We start from the raw sequence: 23,160 nt of genomic DNA, 5'->3' as shown, positions 1-23,160 counted from the left end.
GCCGTGGTTTGCCATTCTGTTGACTAATGAGTTTGCCGACCACTGACCTAGATAGACTCTTGATTCCAATAATTACAGGCTGTTGTTCCTTGTGATTAAGCCCCTATCCCAGTGGTCAGCAAACTCATTAGCCAACAGAGTGGCAAACCGCGGCTAGCGAGCCATGACCACTGCCCTAGCTGGTTTGCCTCAGTGGGATGGAGTGTCGGCCACTGGACTGAAGGGTCCTGTGTTCGATTCCAGTCGAGGGCATGTACCTCAGTTGTAGGCTCGATCCCCAGATCCCCAGCCCCGGTTGGGGCACATGTGGGAGGCAACCAATTGATGTCTCTCTCACATCAATGTTTCTCTCTCTGTCTCATCCTCTCCCTCCCACTCTAAGAATCAGTGGAAAAATACCCTCAGATGAGGATTAACACACACACACACACACACACACACACACACACAAATATAAAATAAAAAGGGGACATTTGGAGACAGACGCGCACCCAGGGAGAATGCCATGCAGACATGAAGACCGTCACTGACAAGCCACGGAGAGGCCCGGAGCAGCGCCTTCCCACACAGCCCCCGAGGGAACCGGCCCTGCCCACTCCTTGAGTTCAGACTTCTGGCCTCCGGAACTGGGAGACCATTGATTTCTGCTGTTCCAGGCCCAGTCTGTGGTGCTTTGTTACAACAGCCCTGGGAAACTGACCCAGGGACTAAGGCCCCAGCCTGTACAAAGCAAGGAGCTTCCTTTTCGTTCACTATTGACGCCAGTGACAGCTCCTCCATGATACGCCTGCAGCAACCTGCCCGCTTGGCTTCCGCGCAAATGAGGGCAGACACTGGGCTGAGCTGGGCAGCAGGCCATCCACACCAGGGGCCAGATGCCCCACACCGTGCCCTTTGCTGCAGCGCCCCACAGCATGCTCCACCCTGCAGGCACCACCTCCCCAGGGAAGCCAGTGTTACCCAGTTACAAGCTGCGGCAGCTCAGGGTTCAGGACCACAGACCTACAAACCAGCAAGTACCCATCCATCCATGCAATTAAAAAATTGCTACTTAACAAACTTAACCAATTGTGTTTAATGCCTTGGAGTATAATTTCCTTGTAGTGTATTCAAAGCATTATTTTGAAAGTGATTCATTCTTTATAATAACTCGGTGGAAGCTTGAAATCGCTTATTCTTCTCCCCCTACTTTGATTTTACAGTCCATGGTCTATACTCTGGAGGGGGATAGAAAGGAGGTGCTTAAGAATCAGTCCCATCACAGGGTGGGTCCACAGATGAGGGCCTCTGGAGATGAGGGGTCTTTAAGTTAGATTGTGGATACTTTATCCAAGTGGTTTATGCTTATTGTTGTAATGAAATCACAAGATAACCAGATAGACAATTTGCAACTTGGTCCCATTACCACAAGAGAATGTATATGTGCGCTATGAATTAATTTTATTTATTTTTATTTTATTTTTCTAATCCCTAAGTATGGACACTAGCCCCAAACAGCTGAAGCCAGTCCTGAAGGGCGGAGCCTAGCCCCATAGAGCAGGGCCCATACGGGAACAGTGGAACCCAGTCCCAAATGGCGGAATCTAGTCCTGAAAGGTCCAGTGTAGCCCCGGATAGCCCAGCCAAGGCCTCAGAGCCGAATCCAGTCCCTAAGTGCTGACACTAGTATTGAAGAGTCGCGCCTACTCCTGAAGAGGCAGCCTAGCCCCAAGAGCTGAACCTTGTCCTGAATAGTTGAGCCTAGTCCCGAAGGGCGGAGCCTAGCCCTGAGGAGCCGAACCTATTCCCCTATGAATTAATTTAAAAGAAATCCTGTGATTATCTTGTGGCCTACCTCCATTATATTACACTGGACTGTGTGTGTGTTTACTAAAGGATTAAATTGCTAAATGTAAATCGTTATAATGCATAAGCTTTGTGATTATGTTTCTACCTTTTAAGATAACCTGGGACGCTCAGAAAATGGACGTGGGTTGGGTCTCTACTTGGGTTTTGGCCACTGATATTGATTTGCAAAGAGAGGAAGCAAAAATGACTTTGACCCCATGTGGCCTCTCTGGGCAGAACCTGAATGTGGCTGGAGGTGGAGGGGATGAATGAATATGCAGAGTTGTGCCACTGGTCCCCGAACCAGAACATCATTGTCCCACTCAGACAACATCTAGCATTGAATATACTCACTATTAAAATAAATAGTTAGCAAAATAAGTGGAAATTCCAGCAGGGCTGAACCCAAACACCCAACAATTCAGGCCCCACTTCCTGGCTCCATCCTGGCTCTGACCACCCAGGGAGGTTGGTCTCACGGCTAAGTGACCTACAGCCATCCTGGGGGTCACCGAGTAGGTGACGACTTGGGTGAAGGAAAGCGAAAGGCAAGATTTGGGTTCTGCTCCCCGCCAGGGCCTGGGGGCATCTCTGTTCAATATAAATTCCTGGAACGCATCTTTGCTGAGGGTCCTTGTCCTGTGTTTGAGGGCACCTGGGAACAATGGGTAACCTGGGGAGGGGAGGGGACTAAAGATGCTGTTGGGGAAAATCCAACCTGGTGTCTAACTCTGGTCATGAGCCAGATGGAGATAAGAAATAGCCATCTTGATGGAGCTGAGGGCAAAAATGAGTTCATTGACCACTTATAACTAGGGATTTGGGGCACCCTCCCACAGAGAGAAATGAATTTCAAAACACAGGAGGTTTCTCAAGCTTCTAAGAGGCTTAGGGAAGGGAGTTATCAGCTAGTACCCTGAGATGTCAACCTGATTGGGGCCAAAAGAGTCTGCTGAAGGCAGCCAGGTGGGGAACATCTGGGCACGATCCTACAAAACCCCAACCATCACGGTGACTGCTATGTGTGTGTGTATGTCTGTAGCTTGTCTTGGATGTGGAAGTTTCTGGAGGTTGAGGCCGATATTTGATGAAAAGCTGCCACTTTGGCTGTGAACTCCTCCAGGGCAGCGATCAAGGTCATGTTTAGTAAATGCCTGTTTTGCGCCCAACTTGGGTTAGGCCATTGCACATTTGCTGGTTCATTGCATCTTCATGGAAACCCATTTTTTCAGATGTGAAAACAGAAGCTCTGAGAGGTGAGGGGGACAATCTGCAAATTAACAACTAAGAGGCAACAGGGCAGGGCATGGGATCAGGGCTTGGAAGCTCCTACCTTTCCACTCCAGGCCTCACTGTGTTCCCCTCTGTGCATTCCCAGAGCCTGGCCCCAGGAGGCATGAGTGACATATGCTGCAGTGACTTGAATGATCAATAATGATGATGATGTGGTCGTAATGGGACAGAGGTGCAGCACTGTCACCAAGACTCCCTTTCCCTTTCTGGGCCACAAGGGAGCCATCTGTAAAACGGGAATAGTGCTTCTTGCCCTATCTGCCTCACATTAGCAAAATAAGAATTAGTAATATATCTATACCTAAATTAGTGACATAATAATAAGCCTATAAAATTATAATGACAACAACAACAATACACATTTTTGGAGCACTTATTCTATGCCAGGCTCTATAGAGTTAAGAGTGGACTTGTGGCTCCATGGCCTGGATTCAAGTCCCATCTCCCCAGTCACTAGTCATGTGACCTTCATCAAGCTACTAAACACTTTCTTTGTGCCTCAGTTTACTTATCTATAAAGTGGGAACAATAATAATACATCATTGGGTTTGGCTGGAGATGAAGTGAGACTGCACACCTCAAGGGATTAGCACAGTGCCTGATCTGGCTCAAGAAACATTAGTTATGCCCTGGCCGGTGTGGCTTAGTTGGGTGGAGCATTGTCCCATGCACCAAAAAGTCAAAGGTTCTATTCCTGGTTAGGGCACATACCCAGGTTGCAGGCTCGACCCCCTATCGGGGCACGTGCAGGAGGCAACTCATTAATGTTTATCTCTCATATTGATATTGCTCTCTCTCCCTCTCCTTTCCTCTCTCTCTGAAAGAACATTTTTTAAAAAGAAACTTAGCTATTATCCTATATAATAAAAAGCTAAAATCGACCAAACGATGGAACAACCGGTTGCTATGACGCACACTGACCACCAGGGGGCAGACGCTCAACACAGGAGCTGCCCCCTGGTGGTCAGTGCGCTCCCACAGGGGAGTGCTGCTCATCCAGAAGCCAGGCTCACAGCTGGCGAACACAGCAGCGGTGGCAGGAGCCTCTCTCACCTCCGTAGCAGTGCTAAGGATATCCGAATGCCAGTGAGCAGGCCTAAGCTGTCAGTCGGACATCCGCTGAGGGCTTCCAGACTGCAAGAAGATGCAGGCTGGGCTGAAAGAACTCCCTGAGTGCACAAATTTCGTGCAACAGGCCTCTAGTATACATATAAAAGGCTAATATGTTAAGTGTCTCTCCCTCCGTCCGACCGGTCGCTATGATGCACACTGACCACCAGGGTGCAGACGCTCAATGCAGGAGCCAAGCTGCAGTGACTTGGCAGCAGCAGTTCTCAGGTGACACACCCCGAAACCAGAGAGGCTGCGCGATTCCACCTTCGGACATGGATTATGTTGTTGCTGGGGCACTGCTGGCCCTGAATGTGGTTTACTGCACACTGCATTTGCATTCCACACCCTGTATGACAGCAACTTTGCAGAGTGCCCTCTCACACTCCAGGACCCTTCAAAGGATGTCGGAGAGCCGTTTTTGGCCTGATCTCTGCAGGCCAGGCCGAGGGACCCCACCTGCCGGAGGGACCCTGCTCACTCCACAGATGCCTTTTGAGCCACAGTTCCACCCCAGGTGCTGCCAGGGAGGGACCAAGAGAGGTTGTCTCCAGGGCATGTCCAGTCCGCCTCACCCAGTCCCGCCCCGCCAGCTAACTTTCAATTAATTTCCTTTCAATGTGCAAGAATCTGTGTACCAGGTCAGTAGTTATTATAGGTAATGCTATCATCTCACACAGGATCTCATTTCATCCTCCCCACAACTCCATGAGCCAATCAGACCCACTAGGAAATGAAGGCTCAGTGCAGATGCTGTCTGCCCAAGGTCACCAGCAGGAAGAGGCTGACCCTGGGCTGACCCCCATACTGAGTGCTTGGCCCAGGACTGTGGGTAAAGGAGTAGGAAGGTTAGGATGGCCACACCCCCACAAGGTGGTATTGCTATCAGTATTATTGTTATTGTTATTTTTATCCCGACATCTTTAATGCGCAGTGAGTCAGAGCTGACTTAGAAGGTTTCAGGGCTGTCACTGAGAGCAGAGTGTTTTGCTGGTTTGTCTTCATTTGGACACAATCGAGCTGGCTCCGGCTGTCCCCTTTTTGGTTTTCAGCAAAGCCAGCACTCACTAGCCAGTTGGGGTGCGAAAAAGGTCCCTCACGAGGCCTGGTCTTTTGAAGATTGGGACCTACAAGCACTCCCCAATTGCCTCATCATTCGGAGCTCTCCAGAGTGGGGCGATATTGACACTTACTTGGAAGCAGAGAATAGCTTCTCAACAGATTTTGACATTTGGAAAACATCCAGGAACCCCATGTCCCTAGGGGAGAAGGAGTGCCAGGTTCCTGATGAGGTGGAGGAAGTGGAGAGGGCGTTTCAATAGGAGCCATCTCTCTGACCACCTGACTGCCTCTGTCAGCCAGAGGCTGGGAAGAGGAGCAGCAGGCTGAATAATAGGGAAGAGCGCCAAATGGAAATCTCATTTCCCTCAGTAGCGAGACCCCCTTTGCACCCACTAAGGACTAGACTGATGCTTAATTAGTTTGTGAAAATAGACGTTCTGCCTTCAAGCAGGGCACAGTGCCACCCCTTGCCCCTTAGGAAAGCAAATCAGGTAGGCAAAGGAATAGGTGCTTAATCAGAAGGGAAAGCAAGAGGGCTTCATTCAGTGCTAAGGTTTTGCAGGGAGAATGGACAATAAGCAGTTTCTCTTTGTCATCTGATCTTGCACTTCCCAGCTTCCAGGACTGTGAGAAAGAAATTTCTGTTGTTTATGAGCCACCCAGGCTATTACTAGTGGTCCTAGTAACCATGTCTGCTCTGTTCCCAGCGTTGAGCCCCACTCCCCAGGCTTTAAGTTCAGGATCATGTTCAGGGTTAACACTGTCTAACTGAGGTGGACGGCATAAAAGGAAATGGCCAGAGTCCTGCCACTCAGATTTTAGCAGAACCTAAGGGTCCTTCTGGTGGGGGCAAGGTCTCCTCTGCTTCTTCCCTATACCCCAAATCTCAATGCTACTTATAACTTACCGGGAGAGACACAATAGGGAGTGGTGGGGATTGCAGCAAACCAGAGAGCCCTGTCTAGAGGGGCAGCTGCTACTCAGTCTAGGAGATTATCTATATATATAACAGGCTAATATGCAAAGTGTCCCCACGGAATTTTGACCAGGTGACCGGGAGTTCTATCACTTGCTATGATGTGCACTGACCACCAGGGGGCAGTGGGGAATGAAGAAAGGCCCCGACCGGCAGCAGGGAAAGGAGACCCCGGGCAACAGCTGGCAGCTGGGGAAGAGAGGCCCTAGACTGCAGCCAGAAGACCCCAATTGGCCCTGATCGCTGGCCAGGCCTAGGGGCCCTATCAGTGCACGAATTTCATGCACTGGGCCTCTAGTTTCATCATAAGAATAAAGGTCAATGTGGTCAGGTTGTCTACATTTTAAAGAGAAGTTGTAAATATGATATTTATATAAAATTTTGAAATATTGGCAATAAATTCAAAGTTCAAATAGAGCCCTAGCTGATTTGGCTCACTGGATAGTATGTTGGCCTGCAGACTGAAGGGTCCTGGGTTCAATTCTGGTCAAGGGCACATGCCCAGGTTGCGGGCTCGATCCCTAGTAGGGGGCATGCAGGAGTCAGCCAATCAATGATTCCCTCTCATCATTGATGTTTCTATCTTTCTCTCCCTCTCCTTTCCCATCTGAAATTAATAAAAAATATATTAAAAAATATATTTAAAAAAAAGTTCAAATAGAAATTATCTCTTAGGATATTGGTCACCAACCTTTTAGACCTCCTGGACCACCAGTTGGTGACTGCTGTCTTAGGTTAAGACAGTATAGCTCCAACAAATCATGTCTATAGCCCAAATCTGGTCCGAGGCTGCCTCCTTCTGTCCTTAGACTTAGGAAGATTTTCATTATGGCAACACTTCTTTATTTCAATTAAGAAAGAAAATATAACTCGGCCAGCGTGGTTCAGTGGTTGAATGTTGACCTAAGAACCAGGAGATCATGGTTGGATTCCGGGTCAGGGCACATGCCCAAGTTGCACACTCGATCCCCAGTAGGGGGCGTGCAGCCAATCAATGATTCTCTCTCATTATTTATTTACTAGAGGCCTGGTGCATGAATTTGTGCAGTGGTGGGGATCATTGGGGGCAGGCCAGCTGGGGCGGGGGGCCAATTGGGGGTGGGGTCGGCCGGGGCATGGGGCCTTGGGCAGTTTGCTGGCTGGCCCTGCCCCCAGTTGGGATGGGTGTGCTCACTGGGGGGCGGGGCCAGCCAGGGTGAGGGGCCACAGGAATTCCGGTTGTTCTGCTGTTCGGTCTATTACCCTTTTGTTATATAGGATTTATTTTACAAATATTTTCTTACTGATTTCAGAGAGGAAAGGAGAGGGTGAGAGAGATAGAAACATCAAAGATAGAGAATCATTGATCGGGTGCCTCCTGCATGTCTCACACTGGGGATAGAGCCTGCAACCCGGGCATATATCCTGACTGGGAATCAAACCGTGACCTCCTGGTCCATAGGTCAATGCTCAACCACTGAGCCACACCGGCTGGGCCTCTCTCATTATTGATGTTTCTCTCTCTCTCTCTCTCTTCATCTCTGAACTAAAAAATGCATTTTTAAAAAAGAAAGAAAATATATAGATTATTTTAACTTTATCTGTTCATTTCTTCATTAATGGATAATAGTCCCCTCATGCTCACAATGTGACCTTGATTTTTCCACTTATTTATGCATTCCTTGGTTGCTTCTTGCATGTGCCCTGCCTGGAAATCAAACCCACAACCTTGGCATATGTGGACAACACTCCAACCAACTGAGCTACCCGACCAGGACATGACCTTGATTTCTGAGGCAGCATAAGAAGCTACAATTGTGCCTGTCCTCCAAACATTTCCACAAGTCACTGCAAGAGGCAGAGGAAGTGGCTAGTGGGACCCTGGGTCTGACCTACCACAGAATCCCTCATGTTCCTATCTTCCTAGCTAAGGAAGCAATCCCCACAGAGGCTCTGCAGTGTCCCACCCTCCCCCTGAAGCTATGCAGAGAGACTCTGAGTCCTTGCTTAGATGAGCTGGTGGAGAAAGTGCCATAGATCTTGCACCAGAAGAAAGAGCTTGGCAACCTGGCCTGTGCCACCAGGGGCTCGGGGCAGGTGTTGGGCAGGAAGAAGATGACCCGCTGAGTGACCTGGACCATCTCCACCTAGACTTTGCTGCATGCAGAGCTGTGGTGGCAGATTCACATGCCTCCCTAGGGCTGCTAGGACCTGGCCCGTTAGCTGCCTGGGCAGGGGAAAAAGAAATGCTGCTGTTCTCTAGCCAAATCGAGCCACTCTCGGGAACCATATCTGCCCAGCAGCCAAACTACCTCTGGGCAAACTGGCAAAGATGGAGCTGGTGAGGCTGTGGGGAAACAACCATGCTCCTACTTAGCCCACAGGATTGGCATGATCTTTGTGATAAGCAATTTCTCAATTTCTGCTGAATAACAAGTGAATATGACCTTTGACCCAATAATTCCACTTCTAGGAATTTATTTTATTGAAAAGCCTGCCCATGTGTCAAATAAGGTGTTTATACAATATCATTCTTTACAGCAATGTCATAGCAAAATATTGGCAATGACCCAACAGTGTTCATTTTGGAGAATGGGCTCAATGAATATGGCAGAGGCATGCAATGGAAAATTATGCACCTGTGAGAAAGAATGAGGACTCTCTTTATCTACTAGTTACTGATAGTACTAATTTCTAGATATGCTGATAAGTGCAAAAGCAGGGTGCAAAACTATATGTATAATGTACTCTCATTTATGTAAAAAATGTAAAAATAATTATGTGTGTGTACTTGTCTATCTATGCTAAAAGGACCACAAAAATTATGACTATTACTTACTGTAGGGAGAGAAACTTTGTGGCTGGGACTAGGGAGAAACACTTTTCATCATGCATATTTTATAGCTTTTTAAAAAAAATATTTTTATTGATTTCAGAGAGGAAGGGAGGGGGGAGAGAGATAGAAACATCAATGATGAGAAAGAATCATTGATCAGCTGCCTCCTGTATGCCCCACACTGGGGACTGAGCCTGCAACCTGGGCATGTGCCCTGACTGGGAATCAAACCATGACCTCCTGGTTCATAGGTCAATATTCAACCACTGAGCCATGCCAGCCTGACATATTTTATATATATTTTTAAATCCTTATCCGAGGATATTTTTTCCATTGATTTTTTAGAGTGAAAGGGAGGGAGGAGCAGGGGGAAGAGAGAGAGAGAAACATCGATGTGAGAAAGACACAGAGACTGGCTGCCTCTTGCATGTTCCCCAATTGGGTGCAGGGTGCGAACACACAATGGAAATACATGCTCTTGACCAGGAATTGAACCCACTACCCTTTGGTCTGCAAGCTGATGCTCTAACCACTGTGAAAACTGGCCAGGACTCTATTTTATCTTTTAAATTCTGAACCATGTGAGTGCCTTTAATATAGAAACAGAGTTAACATGTGAAAAATGGCAAGCTCACAAAGAAAATGAAACACGCCAAAGCCAAAATCCATATTCCAGGATAGGTGCTCCTGGCTTCGGCCCCCACACCCTCCCAGCGGACACTGCCCCTTACCTGCTCCTTCTCTGAATACGGGTTGTTGAGGACCACAGGCACGTTGCACTTCCCCCACAGGTCATTAAAGACACGGTCGTTCTCCACGCCAAGGGGCAGAGGTTTGTGTGACTTGGCATCCAGGTCTCTGCAAGGCAAGGGAGTGGCGTGAGGAAAGCACAACATGAGGGGTGGCCAGCTAGCTGATGGCCCTGGCCTGGAATTCCCGAGGTAGTCCAGAGCCTCCATGGTTCACCCACATGACTATGTGGAGCCAGAGAGCATTGGGTGCCCAGCCTGCTGCCTTGTAGGATTGACAGCGCCCCATTGTCAAACACAAAGGTGAGCTCATCCAAGTTGGCACCTATGGCTGGCATCCACCCATCTTCATGGACATCATTTCTGATGGCCATGACTTGTACTGTGCTCCTTCTTATCCCCTCCCTCATTTCAAAGATCTACGAATAGAGGAAGCCCACCTCCTAGCAGAACCCCAGGCAGAATCCCTGGACACAGTGATGCCCATCAGCCTTAATTATGTAGGAAGTAGGAGGCAGGAGGGATACGGAAGGAAACCAGTCCTGTGGGCCAGAGTGGTAGGTCATCTCAACACTAGGCACTGACAACAAGACCAATGACACCAGGCCAGGGTAAACAGGAATGCTTCTGAAATAAGGGGAACAGAGCAGGTAAAATAATACTATTAAAATGATGGCTAGTGTTTGTTGTGCACTTTACATATGTTTTGGTTAATTTAACCTTTGTGACAACCCTGTTAGATATGAATATTCACCGTTACATGGATGGTGGAGGTGAGACAAAAGCTAAATTGCTCAAGGTCACAGGATCCCAGCCTACTCTTCACATCCTTCTGAAGTGGAGGCTCTCATTGTTATCATTGTCATCATCATCACCACCATCACACTACCATCACCACCATCATCGCCTCCACCATTCTCAGGATCATCACCATCATCACTATCATAATCAACACCATCCAACTTCTCTTCATCAGCATAACTGTCAACATCACCATAATCATCATCACCATCATCACCAGTGTTAGGATTGTCCGTATCACCATCACCACTGCCATAATCACTCTCATCATCACTGTCACCACGATCCCCATCCTCCTCCATCACCACTATTATCAGCCTCACAGTCACCATCAGATGAGGAAACAGACTCAGAGAGTCTAAGTAACACAGCTAGTGATGGTGGAGTTAGGATTCAAACCCAGGCTTATTCCTGACTCTAGAGCTTGACTTCAGAACCAGAAGCTCTCCTCACTCCCAGGCTTTGACCTTGAATAGGTTCAGGAGGAGGCTTTCTCAGCCAGGTTCCACAGGCTGGCCATCCTCTGAGATGGAGGGGAAGCAAGGCTGGGGTGGGACTGAGACTGCATTAAAATCCAGACCTGTTCTTCCTCCCTCTGAATGCTACCCTCTGCTTCCTGACAACCTGCTTCCTTTCAACCCTCCCCCCAGTGTTATCCTGACTATGGCATATGTCTGCTCCCCAACCTTGAGTGTCTAAGTTGGCCCTTGTCTAGCCTTCTGTTTTAAGTTTCCAGCTTTGGGGACTCTGGTCTTGGCTCCCTAATTTCCCCTGATCAGCTGTTTGGGATGAATCAGAAGTCAGGCCCAAGTGAGTGCATGGCCCTGGGCAGCCAGCTGCTCTAGCTGCTCACTGGGGTCCAGCCAGACCCCCTCTGGGCTGTGTTTTGCAGAGTTCTGGTGGTTCTCGTTAAAGCCACTTCTGCTCTCTTGCTTGGAGAGCTCTGCAATTGTCAGAGGGAACATACTGTTTTACCCTCTTTACTAGCAAAATGTCACTAAAACACACCGGGAGTAGTTTTTGATTACAGAACCCAAGTCAATAGTTTACCTATGTGGTGAAGAACAGAGGAAGCGTCTGTTGAGAGGGCTCCTTTAAATGTCACTGAGCTCCCTCTCAGCTCCGAAACTCCTGACTCTGTGAGATCACACGACCATAAACCCGGATTCAGCAGAGAATGGAGGAGGCTAATACTGTTTTAGCATCTGTCATGTACCAGGTCCTTGCACAGAAATTATTTCATTTAATTGCAACAGATATTAAAAGCCCAGTTTTACAGCTGTGAAAACTGAGCCCTGAGAGGTTAGGTTAGTTTCCCAAGGTTTCCTAGTAAGCACACCGCAGAGCTGGGATTTGAAACTAGGTCTGACAGATGCTCAGCCCAGATCCTTCCTTTAAAAAAACACAAAACCAACAACAACAACAAACAGAGACAGGAAAAAAAACTAGTCAGGATGCTCATGCTAAGCCAGAGGCTAAAGAGCAAGTAACCCAACATCGCTCACAGAAGGAGGCCCGTTTACAAAAATTACAGGGTCCAATTACCTAGGCAACTCTGAAATGGCTCCTGGGCTTGTCCGTGTGAATCTACAGGGAGCGAGCCACTTTCACCATCATCCTTTTAAAAAAGCCTTTAACAACTTTGTTTAAATAATGCTTTTGAAGTGTTTTGTTAACATGCACTTATTTAAGAGTCCTGTGTGGTCAATAGGAGAAAGAATATTTTGAATATGGCACCAGGGGGAACAAGAAAGTTGAGTTATTTGGCTGGCAAAATTAGAAGTAGATTTAGGTAGATGCCCAACCCCCAGTCTGTCAGTGATAAGCAGGTCTGAGGGAAATAATCTGGCTTATTGCTACAAACTCACTCGCCCTGGGACCTATCTGCCTGATGGGCTTGTAAGGGCAGTGCAGCCTGTGTAAGCACACTGGCTATGGATTGGATTCAATGCTTAGCGTTGATGGTTCTAAGCTGTGCAACTTTGGGTATTTTGGATACTTGTCTTTTCTAATTCTCCATTTGTTCATCTCTAAAATAGGGTTAATCATAATAATGCCTTGTAATGGTTAAATGAGGTCACGCTCACAGCACTTACACCTACCATCAACACTCTTACTACTAATTTGCTTATGGGTTGATGAGACAGAAGCAGAGAAAGGAAAGTGTACTTCTGTGTAAGACAGTCCAGATTCCTCAAAGCTGGCGTGGGCTAGCAGGACCTGCCATGACGGACACATTCTCTATCTGTGCTGTCCAGGAGTAGGGCGCCACTAGGTACATAAGGCAACCGAGCCCTTGAAACATGGCTTCTGTCAGTGAGGAACTGAATGTTTCATGTTTCTTTGTTGTTAATCCTCACCTGAGGATATTTTTCCATTGGTGTTTAGAGAGAGTGGAAGGGAGGAGGAGAGACAGAGAAAGAAACATAGATGTGAGAGAGACACAAGTATTGGCTGCCTCCGGCACGCGCTGACCAGGGCTGGGGATTGAACCTGCAACTGAGGTATGTAACCTTGACAGGAATCCAACCCAGGACCCTTTGGTCCACCCGTGGGCCGACACTCTATCTACTGAACCAAACCAGCTAGGGCCTGAATGTGTAATTTTAACTGTAAATAGGTGTAGATAGCTATATGTGGCTAGTGGCTATAGCATTGGACAGTGGTGCTGAAAATTTTAACGTCTCTGAAGACTGGGAAATGAAGGCATCCATGGCTCCTACCTGGGACGGGGGCGTCTTTCCTGGGGGTCAGAGGACAGAGGCAGGGATGTCGCACTCAGCCCCTTTTTGAACCATCACATCTTGTTCCCGGAGCCCAGGAATTTGGGAATTCTCTGCTTTCCTTCCAGACTCCCCCCTCCCACCTGCTCAGCCCTCATATTCACTCTGTCTCCCACCTGGAGCATTTCCTGTGCTTTCTGGCAATGACTAAACCAAAGCCATTTTTCTTCCACTTTGCTAGCTGGGTGATCAGACCCGAGCCAAGAGCCGGTCTAGCATCTCTACACCTTCTGAGAACCTTTGCCAGATCCTTCCAACTGAGGCTCCCTGCGAGCCAGGACGCTCTTACTTCGCACCCAGTGGGGATGGGGATGCGTGAGGGGTCTGGGCCTGACTCCACAGAGAGTTTTTGCAAGTGTTGATCAGTTCAGTGCTGACTGTTAATCAACCCCGAGGACCCTGGAGGGGGAACAGGTGGGCCAGGCCTGTGTTCAGGGCACAACCTGCAGGTGGGGGCTACCGGCTCTGGCCCAGCCAGGCAAGAGGCCGCTGAGGAGCAGCCGGTCCTGGGCCTCTCAGCAGACACCACACTCTCTTTGACCCCCCTTCTTGCCCACCCCACTCCAATAGCCTTGGGTTTCTGCCTCCACCTGGTCATGGATTCTGGGAGCTGAGTTATAGCAGGAAGATGTGGGGACCGTGGAAACCAGGCCTGTGGTATGAGCAAAGCTTTTCTCCAAGATTTCATCATGCTAGAAAGGAAACGGTCTCCATAAAGAGAAAAATATGCCTTTGAGAGTCAGGATTCTACGGTGAATGCTGTAGCTGAGAAGTGGGGTGAGGGCCTCTGGTTTCGGGAATAGTCATGACTGTCATACCTCATATCACAAACACTGGGCAGGATTCTCCAGTGTCTCCAGGGCCCAGGCTGGGTGGATTGGGCTGAGTTTGGATCCTGGGAAACTGGAGAGCCCTCAACAGCCCCTGCTCAGCTCCCGAGGCACCTCAGGGCCTCAGTTTCCCTTTCACTAGTAGACTCTGAGAAAATATTCTAATGACCTCTGAAACTTGATGACTAGTGGTCAAGTGATCTGTGGCCAACACTGCAATCTACAAAGTCAGTAGAGGGTAAGAGCGTGGGCTTGCAGTCAAGTCCTGGCTTTGTCACTTACTAGCTGTGTGACTTGGGACAAGTGATAGGAAAACGGTGCATAGGAGCAAATGAAGTACTCGATGTAAAGACCTTAGTATGGGGCCAGACCCACCTGAAGTGCTCTGTAGGGGCTGAACTACAGATAATAAAACCCAGGCCATTTGTGACAACATAGATGGAGCCTGAGGGCATCCTGCAAAGTGAAATAAGTCAGAGGAAGAAAGACAAATACTGTATGATTTCTCGTATATGCCGGAAGCCAATTCCAGCATGTCAGCAGGACTGAATCATCTGGAGATGTCTGAGGGCATTTCCCCAAACCTGAAAAGGATGCATAAATTGATTGCTTGCTGCCAGACATCTAAGGGCATCTTAATCTACATGTTATTGCCTCCTACTGGCCAAACACCTGAACAGCCGTAGGCAATTCTTCCAATCTGACAATGGATTCTGTGTACTGAAACCTCAGCCCTTTGATGTGTATATCTAACTTGCCTTAGGACAAATTGTGTTAATAAAAAGCAAGGGGCTCTGAAACAAGGACAACTTGGGTTCTTTAGCCAAGCTCCTCTGGCCCCCCATAATGCCTTCCAAAATTATGTTTCGTCTCTGGACTCTTTGTTAATTTACACACAGAGCTTCTCCAGATTCCTGAACCCTTCTAGATGCTGGATCAAGAACACCGGCATTATGTATACGTGAAATATAAAAAACAAACTAAAGCAAACTCATAGATACAGAGAACTGGTGGTTACCAGAGGTAAAGGGGTTTGGAGGAGGGACAAAATGGGTGAAGGGGATCAATCCTATGGTGAAGGATGGTAACTAGATTTACAATAGTGAACACTATGTAGTATATACAAATATTATAATTTTATACGCCTCAAATACATATAATCTTGTATACCAATTTTACCACAATAAAAAAACCTGCCAAAAAACAAAATCAAAACTCATGCTTGTCACAGAAGGCTCCCTTGCCCCCAAGTTAAGCTAATACTCTAGGGTCAAAATTGACTTCCGTTCCTCCAGCCACATTCTATTGCCTGGTTTCTCTTTTAACTCTAGACACTCATTGTGAGATTTCTAGGTAGAACCAGGACAGTGCTGTGTGTCCCTGGGCAAGTTGCTTAACCTCTCTGAGCTTCAGTTCTATAAAAGGGGGCTAAAACCACATGTCCTACTTAGGGAGCCTAACTCAGGCAAGGAGGTAATCTGTAAGTAACCCCAAGTGGAAAAGAAGTTATCAGAGCCCAGGGCGAGGCTGACCAGCTGGTCCAGATGGAGGCTGGACTGGGGACCTTGGCCTCTTTAGAACCCTCCTTCAGGGCAGCAAGCTGACAACCTGGTTTTCCCCTGATAGGAAGGATTTTAAAGTGATCGCTCCCAAGTGTAGGAGGACTTGGAAGCCCCGAGTTTCTCTTCCTTGCAATCCCTCACACACTGCCACCACCTGCCAGGGCCACCCTGCCACCCTGGGATGAAGGGATGAGGCTAGACCAGCCTTGGGCAAACTACGGCCTGCGGGCCGTATCCGGCTGTTCTATCCGGTTCTCTTGCTCTCCCCTCTGCTCCTTTACTTTGAATTTATATTAGTTCACACAAACACTCCATCCATGCTTTTGTTCCGGCCCTCCGGTCCAATTTAAGAACCCATTGTGGCCCTCGAGTCAAAAAGTTTGCCCACCCCTGGGCTAGACTAAGCATCACTTCTACCCCCAGGTAAGAGCCAGCACCCCCAAACAACAGGACCAGGGATGCCCCATGAGGGAAAGGGACTAGATGGAGCAGAATAAGTCTGTCCAAAGGAAAGAGGGATGGAAGGAAGGGAATGAGACAGAGAGCAGAAGGTCAGGGGCACTGCTGAGAACCAGCCTCTGCTCAGACCCCAGAAGTCACAGACCAGTAAATGTAACCTGGGTGTGGGGCTCAGGGCCTGGCGGGCTGCCCGCCTTATGGTCACCTGTTCATGCAGCATCTGGGATGCCAGTTCTGATCCCAGCCCCCAAATGTAGCTTGGATGGAGAGGTTCCTGAGAGGATGCATCATTTCCAGGCAGCCAAATGCTCCAAGGGGCCTGAACTGTGCCCAGCTTGCCAGCCCTGAGAGTGACCCCAATGACACTGTCTCTGCATTTCCCTTTCCTGACCTGGGACATGGATTCTTAGTGAGGCACTTATTTCAGCCGCTAAGAGGCAGTTTGGCAATTTATGGGGGCACCTGTGGTTGTCATAGTGGGAGGGAGGTGGCTTCTGGGGTCAAGGACATCCTGTAATACCAGGAACACTCCCACACAAGCACTAAGGGTCCCGACTGCCACACCACCTTTGAACATTCACACAGATTTTTAAAAATACTTAAATTTCCGAGCCATGATCCCAATTTGTTATTATTTATATATAAGGCTTTAAAACAGACTGAATTTTCCATGCATGCCACTGTTGCAACTAAATCAGAGGAATGGCATTGTTTTATTGGGAGCCGTTCACCATTTCTGGAAATCATATCACCAAGGCGACGATGCTGTTGGTGGCATTTGAGGTACCAAACAACACACATGTGTCAATCTGCATCTGACTCGGCTGTGTTTGCGGCACTTCTATGTTTAGGTGCAAACAGCTGACCATTCCAGTGGAGTCGGGCCTGAGCACTGATATGTGAAATTATAGGTTCTTTTATCATCAATTATTTTTTTGCTCTGTCTCCTTTATTTTGTAGTTAGGGCATTAAATTGATTTTAAAAATGTCAAGTACGGGTAGGTTATATGATCCATGAATTAGCTGCTGGTTAGTAAAGGGACATTTAAAAAGATTTGTTAAGCCCAGCCGGTGTGGGTCAGTGGTTGAGTGTCAACCTATGAACCAGGTGATCATGGTTTGATTCCTGGTCAGGGCACGTACCAGGTTGCAGGCTCAATCCTCAAGGGGGCATGCGGGAGGCAGCCAATCGATGTTTCTCTCTCATCATTTATGCTTTGATCTCTCTCTCCCTCTCCCTTCCTCCATGAAATCAATAAAAAAAAAATTTAAATAAGATATTTGTTAAAAGGGGGGGGTTGCTTTGAGTCCAGCATGGGTGTAAACCATTGAGTGTGGGGAACACGTGCTATTATTAAATATCCCTCATCCTTACCATTTATGTTAGTGGTTTCATGGAGCCCTGGACTTGTCCTGCATTGCTTTCTCCCAAATCTTACCTCCTGCAAATAGTTTTTCTGCTGCTTTCAGTAAAACAATTGCACTACGTGCAAGGTTGGCCCAGCTGCTGCTTCCTCCCCAGAGAAGGAGCTGGAATAACCCTACTGGGTTGCCAGTTTTCCTCCCCACAGAATCAGAAAATGCCAGCCTGGGCAACACAGAGGGGCTGGCACCCACTTCTTCAAGTTCCAGCCTCGGCTCCCACCTAATCTGAGCAGGAGCCCTGTTTTGGGGAGTTGGGGCCAATTCTCTACCTTGATTCCTCCCCCTCTGTTAGAGCCCTCGACAGGCTGCCCAAGGAGAGAACCGGATTAGCCTGAGGTTTGCCCGTGCTCAGCTCTCACCTCTCTTTCCAAGGCCTGGACACCCACCTTACCTACTGGGTGACCTTGGAAAAGCCCCTCCTCTCTGAGCCTCAATCTTCTAACCCATGATATGCGGATTGCAAACATACCCATCGTCGGGGGTGGCTGGAGGGTTACACGGAATCAAGACTGGAAAACGTGACACCAGCTATCATGATTTACAGCTCTGGGATTCATGGCAAGGGATACCTCCTAGACCTAGATGCTATGCCCATTCTGCTCTTGCAATTTTAAAGGAAAGAGGCAAGGGTGAGAGAGTGGCTGTGTCCAGCAGATGTCGGGGACAGTTCAAGTTGGCTTCTGGGCTGCGAGGTTGAGCTGCAGCACATGCACGCATGCACACCTGCGGGGCTTACCTGTCCACCTGAACTTCTGCATCTTTTGTCTCCAACTTGGCAGGTCCCCCTCGGTTGATCCCTCTGTCAGCAGTGGTGAGAAGGTTCAGCACAGGCTTGACCTCTCTGAGCAGTTCATTGTGCTCCTCACTGCACTGAAGGGCGACCCCGGCATTTTTCTTGGTAGGGTCCAGACCGTTGGTGTGGGACAGCGAGCCAGTTTCTGGCCCATTGTCCTGGGCGTGCTGTGGCCCACTGCTGGGACCTGCCAGCGGCTGCTCTTTGCAGGATGACGACTGGTGTGACAGATCGACAGCTGTGGTGGGGGGACCCAGGGGCCGTGTCACCCGGATGGTCTTGGGGGTCCCATCCCCAGTAAAGGTGGTCTCCAGGTGCGTGGTGAAGCCCTCCGGGCCCCTCAAAATGAGGACCACGTGGGTCTCAGAGGCAATGCCTCTGAGCACCTCCAGGGCGCTGGCGTAGCTCAAGTCCACCAATGGCTGGCCGTTGACCGCGAGAATGATGTCTCCGGCCTGGATGAGGCCGCTCTGCTCTGCAGCACCCCCTCGAATTAGGTCAGAGACGATCACAGGGGGCTTGGTCACCCGCTCCTTCACCAGGAATCCCAAGCCCCCCACTTTGCGCTTGAAGAGGCGGACAGAAATCACGTTGGGTTGGATTTGTTCAACATTAAACATGTGATTTTCCATGGTGTCCGGTGTCCGAGGGTCTGAAGACCTCAGACTTCGTTGAGCCAAGGTGGCTTCGCCAGGAGGAGCCCAGCTCAGGCTGTGTGGAGGAGGAGCCGGGGGCTGTGGTGAGTCTCTTGGGCTTGTCTGACTTTGACGTCAACTCGGTATCACCCACTCATTGCTGTTCGGCGGTCGGTGGCATGATTTCACGCGCCTGCCTCCTTCCTTGTTCTCTAAGGAAGTGATGGTTGATCAGGCAGACGTCAGGAGAGGCGGTGGGACGTGTCCCTAAGCAACAGGTCAGGAGAACTGTGAGGGGAAGGATCTGGTGGATGTGTCTAGAGGCGACGCATGCTCTTGGGGACTATTCCCTGGGCATCGCCAGCCCATGAGACGCAGATGCGATCCAGAGCTTCCTGAGCTGAAGAGAAGGAACAAGGGACAGAATTTAAAAAGAGGTTGAGGAGGGAGTGCCCAACACTACTTTCAAAAGGAAGCCGGCAAATAAGAAGTCTAACCCTAAGACGCCCTGGAGGGCCCAACCCAGAAACAAAATCCCTTTTCTTCAAGGAAGATACTTCCCAGTTGGCTGCAAACTGCCTGGGTTCATCTCTATGACCAAAGCCCTGGGTAACCACGCACAGTCCTTTCAGCCCCAGGAATCAGAAGGCAAGAATCAGAAGACCTCTCTTACTCTTTTTCCCGCTGCAAGAAGCCACCCCTCCAACTTGTCACACCCGTGGCCTTTGTCTCTCTGTTTCACATTTCCCATCCACGGGTCAGGAGCTCAGCCAGCACGGATCCGTGGGCTCTCCTATCCGGCTGCTCCCAAAGCCCTCGCAGCAAGCCCTGGAAGGGGACACTGCCTTTTGTGGAGTCACCAATTAAAGATGTCAATTGGCTTTTATGACCATTTTTAAAATTATTGAGTTGTTCGATTCAAAAGGACAGACTTGGCCACCATTACAAACCAAATTGGTATAAGTACAGACATAGGTCCATATAAAGCTTTGGAGGACATAGGTACTTCACAGACCACCTGAAACCCTAACAGAGAAACATCAGGAAGAGTGGATTGTGTATGCCCAGGTGAACATAAGCAAATAGCAGGTGCTCAGTGAGTGTTTGTTGAATGAAGAAGAAAAATCCCAAAAGACTAAAGAGAGCGGACACTTACTGAGCACAGACACTCTTAACATATGATTTTTCTTCTTTGATTCGCACAGTAACCCTTCAATAGACAAGAAGACCAAAGCTTGGGAAGGGTCAGTGACTTATCCAAGGTCAAGTAGAGAATGATGGCAGAGGGAAGATTTGAACTCAGGTTGGTCCCACTCTTGAGCCTAAGCTTTTAAACTTATATTCTAGGTTTAAAAATTTATATTCTAGTTATTTTTACAACTCCCACCAGCTCCTCCAGGCTCAGGGAACCTGAGTAGTGTGCTTGGAGAACCAAAGGCCAATAGGCTGCCGTGGCTCAGGTGAGGTGTGTGCACCTGTGGCATGTACACAGCGGGCAGCGATGTAGGTGTGTCCTTTGTGTCTAGGCTGGGGCAGGTGATCTGGGGTTGTGGGTGGATTGGGGGACAGATGGGGGACATTGGAGAACCAGTACATCCCTGTCCTCATCCCCAGTTCCATCTCTACCCCTCTGCGGGCATTCACCATGCCTTAGCGCAGTGAGGGCTCCCATCTGCCACTGCTAACAACTCACTCCCTCCTTTCCCTTTTAGCAGCTTCCCGGGGTCACCCCAGGGCTGGGTTGAGGCAGATGACAGGCTCCTGCTACCTCTGAGAGCAGGAAGTGGACGCAGACACCCCCATGAGCAGGAGGTACCCCTTCCTGGGTCCCCTGCGGGGCTGGTTAGCAAGTTACCCTCCCCCCCATTTTACAGCTTGCTTTACGTAACTCCGCCAGTCCCTCTGTGTGGGTGAGGGAATAATGACTACCCGGGCCCAGCCCAGGCTGTGTTCTCCATCTGGTGTTGCTGTGTGTGTGTGTTTCTCTCTGTGTATTCATGCATCGCCTCACGCGGTGTCATTTCTCTGCTGTGTGAGTGTGCGTGTGTGACCCGTGCAGGGACGGGCTGAGTGTCTTCCAGCATCCTGCTGCTGGGGGCTGGAACCATCATGCTCTCCTCGCCGGGGAGAAGATGGGTCCGCCCTGCCCCGTGCTTCCTTAATTCTTCGTGAGCCCATTGCTTCCCAGTACCAAACCCAGGATGTTCACTGTGTAGCTGGAAGCAGAGCCAGCGGGGACCTCCCGACTGCTCTTGAGTGGGCACTCGGCTGAGGTCTTTAATTAAAGAAGAGACTTGAAAGGGAGCTCCTGGGGTGGCAAGGCCCCATGCTCGCTTCCTCCACACGCTGGCCTGGGCCAGGCTTTCCCAAAGGACATAGGCTGGACTTGGCTCAAGAAAAAGCAACAAGCAACCCCCAGCCCCCCCAGCCCCGAGCCTTGCCTCTCTCTTTCTTAGCTGTTTTCAAATCAGACAGGGCTGTTGGCAGGTGCCGTTTCTCAGACTTTGGCTCTAGAAAGGCAACTTGAAATTTGGAAGGAATTGGAAAGGGGCTGGGCTCGAGAGGCAGGAAGAAGTCAGGGTCCAAGAGACAGAATGAGAGTGGGCAACAGAGAACACAGCCCTGGGACCAGGTGAGTGGATTCTGAGTACTCACTGTGGCCAATCCTCACCCTAAAAACAGCCCCACAATACGAGGTGTCTCTCTTTTTCCTTCCCAAAGCACACCCTCCTCTGCTGTCCTATTTTTATTCTCACCTGGACCAGTGTCAGGGTTGACTATGCCCATTTTACCGGTGAATAAATTAAGCAACTACAGGAAGAACCCCTTGTCCCAGCTCGCAAATGCCCAGTGTCCAGCAGGCTCCTCAGTCCTGGGCCAACCCGGAGCGCTGGCCACCCTTCTGCTACAGGGAAGATTTTTTAAATATATATTTTTATTGATTTTTTACAGAGAGGAAGGGGGAGGGATAGAGAGTTAGAAACATCGATGAGAGAGAAACATCGATCAGCTGCCTCCTGCACACCTCCCACTGGGGATGTGCCCGCAACCAAGGTACATGCCCTTGACCGGAATCGAACCTGGGACCCCTCAGTCCCCAGGCCGACGCTCTATCCAGTGAGCCAAACCGGCTAGGGCAACAGGGAAGATTTTAAAGGTCCTTTCTGGCCCTATCTGTGTGTTTCTGGGTGAGTTCTCTATTTTCTTGGAGCCTCAGTTTCCTCATCTGTAAAATGGGGTCATTGTGTAATGACCACCTCCCTGGGAAACTGGGAGGATTAAATGAACCAGTGAATGCAGGGTGCTCAGCAAGGTCACAGAGTGAAGGCTCAGGAAGAAACGGCATCCTGTCATTGTGGCACACTGCGTCACGCCTCAGGCTTTCTGGCTCACCAGTGAGCTCACTTTCTACTCCACTGCAGTCCCTCTCGCCAAAGGTGCATCATGTGCCACCTAGAAGGAGGCCTTTTGTTTGAAATCACACCGAGGACTCACGACAGTCACGGTGCGGCGCACTGACTACAACCTGGCCTCTGCCCTTTGGAGCTGCGACTTTAAACAAACCCTGTGTGCGTGCCCGCTGGAGCACATGCCATGGAAACGATACTTGGACCGGGCCTCGTTCAAGTAGCTCAGCGGTCTTGGTGTATTTGTTTCCGTTACCTGGCTGCGCGAAAACAGGCGCTGGCTTTCGGGGATGACTGCCAGAGAGAAGCAGGGAGCCAAAATAGGCCAGCGTCTGCCACCACCACCGTCTCGCTGCTGTGCGACCTTGGGCAAACCGATCCCCACCCTAGGCCACGCTTCTGCGATCAGAGGAATGTGACAGTCACAGTTCAGAATGACTGAGAGTTTACTGTGTGCTAAGCATGGTGCTGAGTCCCATGAAGCAAGAGCTGACAAGGTGATCGAGGCTGAGAGAAGTGTGCGGGGAGGCAGCCCTGGTTCTAAGGGAGTAGATCCTAAGGACTCGCCAAGGTGAATCCCAATCCTAACAATAATCCCACAAAATCATGCCTCCCTCCTTTTCCTCCCCAAAG

General features: G+C 49.4%; 1 protein-coding gene across 5 annotated transcripts in view; it reads right to left on the bottom strand.

Annotated features, from left to right (window-relative positions):
- Positions 1-23,160, bottom strand: part of NOS1 (nitric oxide synthase 1) — a gene marked incomplete at its 3' end in the record, with an annotated part of 102,668 nt that overhangs the window by 59,733 nt on the left and 19,775 nt on the right. For all 5 annotated transcript variants that reach the window (XM_080649548.1, XM_080649547.1, XM_080649550.1 and 2 more), the window contains exons 2-3: positions 18,429-19,520; positions 9,815-9,941 (exon numbers count right to left, since the gene is read on the bottom strand). In XM_080649548.1, the coding sequence (XP_080505674.1) occupies positions 9,815-9,941; positions 18,429-19,117 (816 nt within the window). In that variant the 5' untranslated portion in view covers positions 19,118-19,520. The remainder of the gene's footprint in view (positions 1-9,814; positions 9,942-18,428; positions 19,521-23,160) is intronic.

Source organism: Plecotus auritus (assembly GCF_963455305.1).
Source record: "Plecotus auritus genome assembly, chromosome: 13".
Classification (NCBI taxonomy): domain Eukaryota; kingdom Metazoa; phylum Chordata; class Mammalia; order Chiroptera; family Vespertilionidae; genus Plecotus; species Plecotus auritus.
This window is presented reverse-complemented; position numbering and strand designations above follow the sequence as displayed.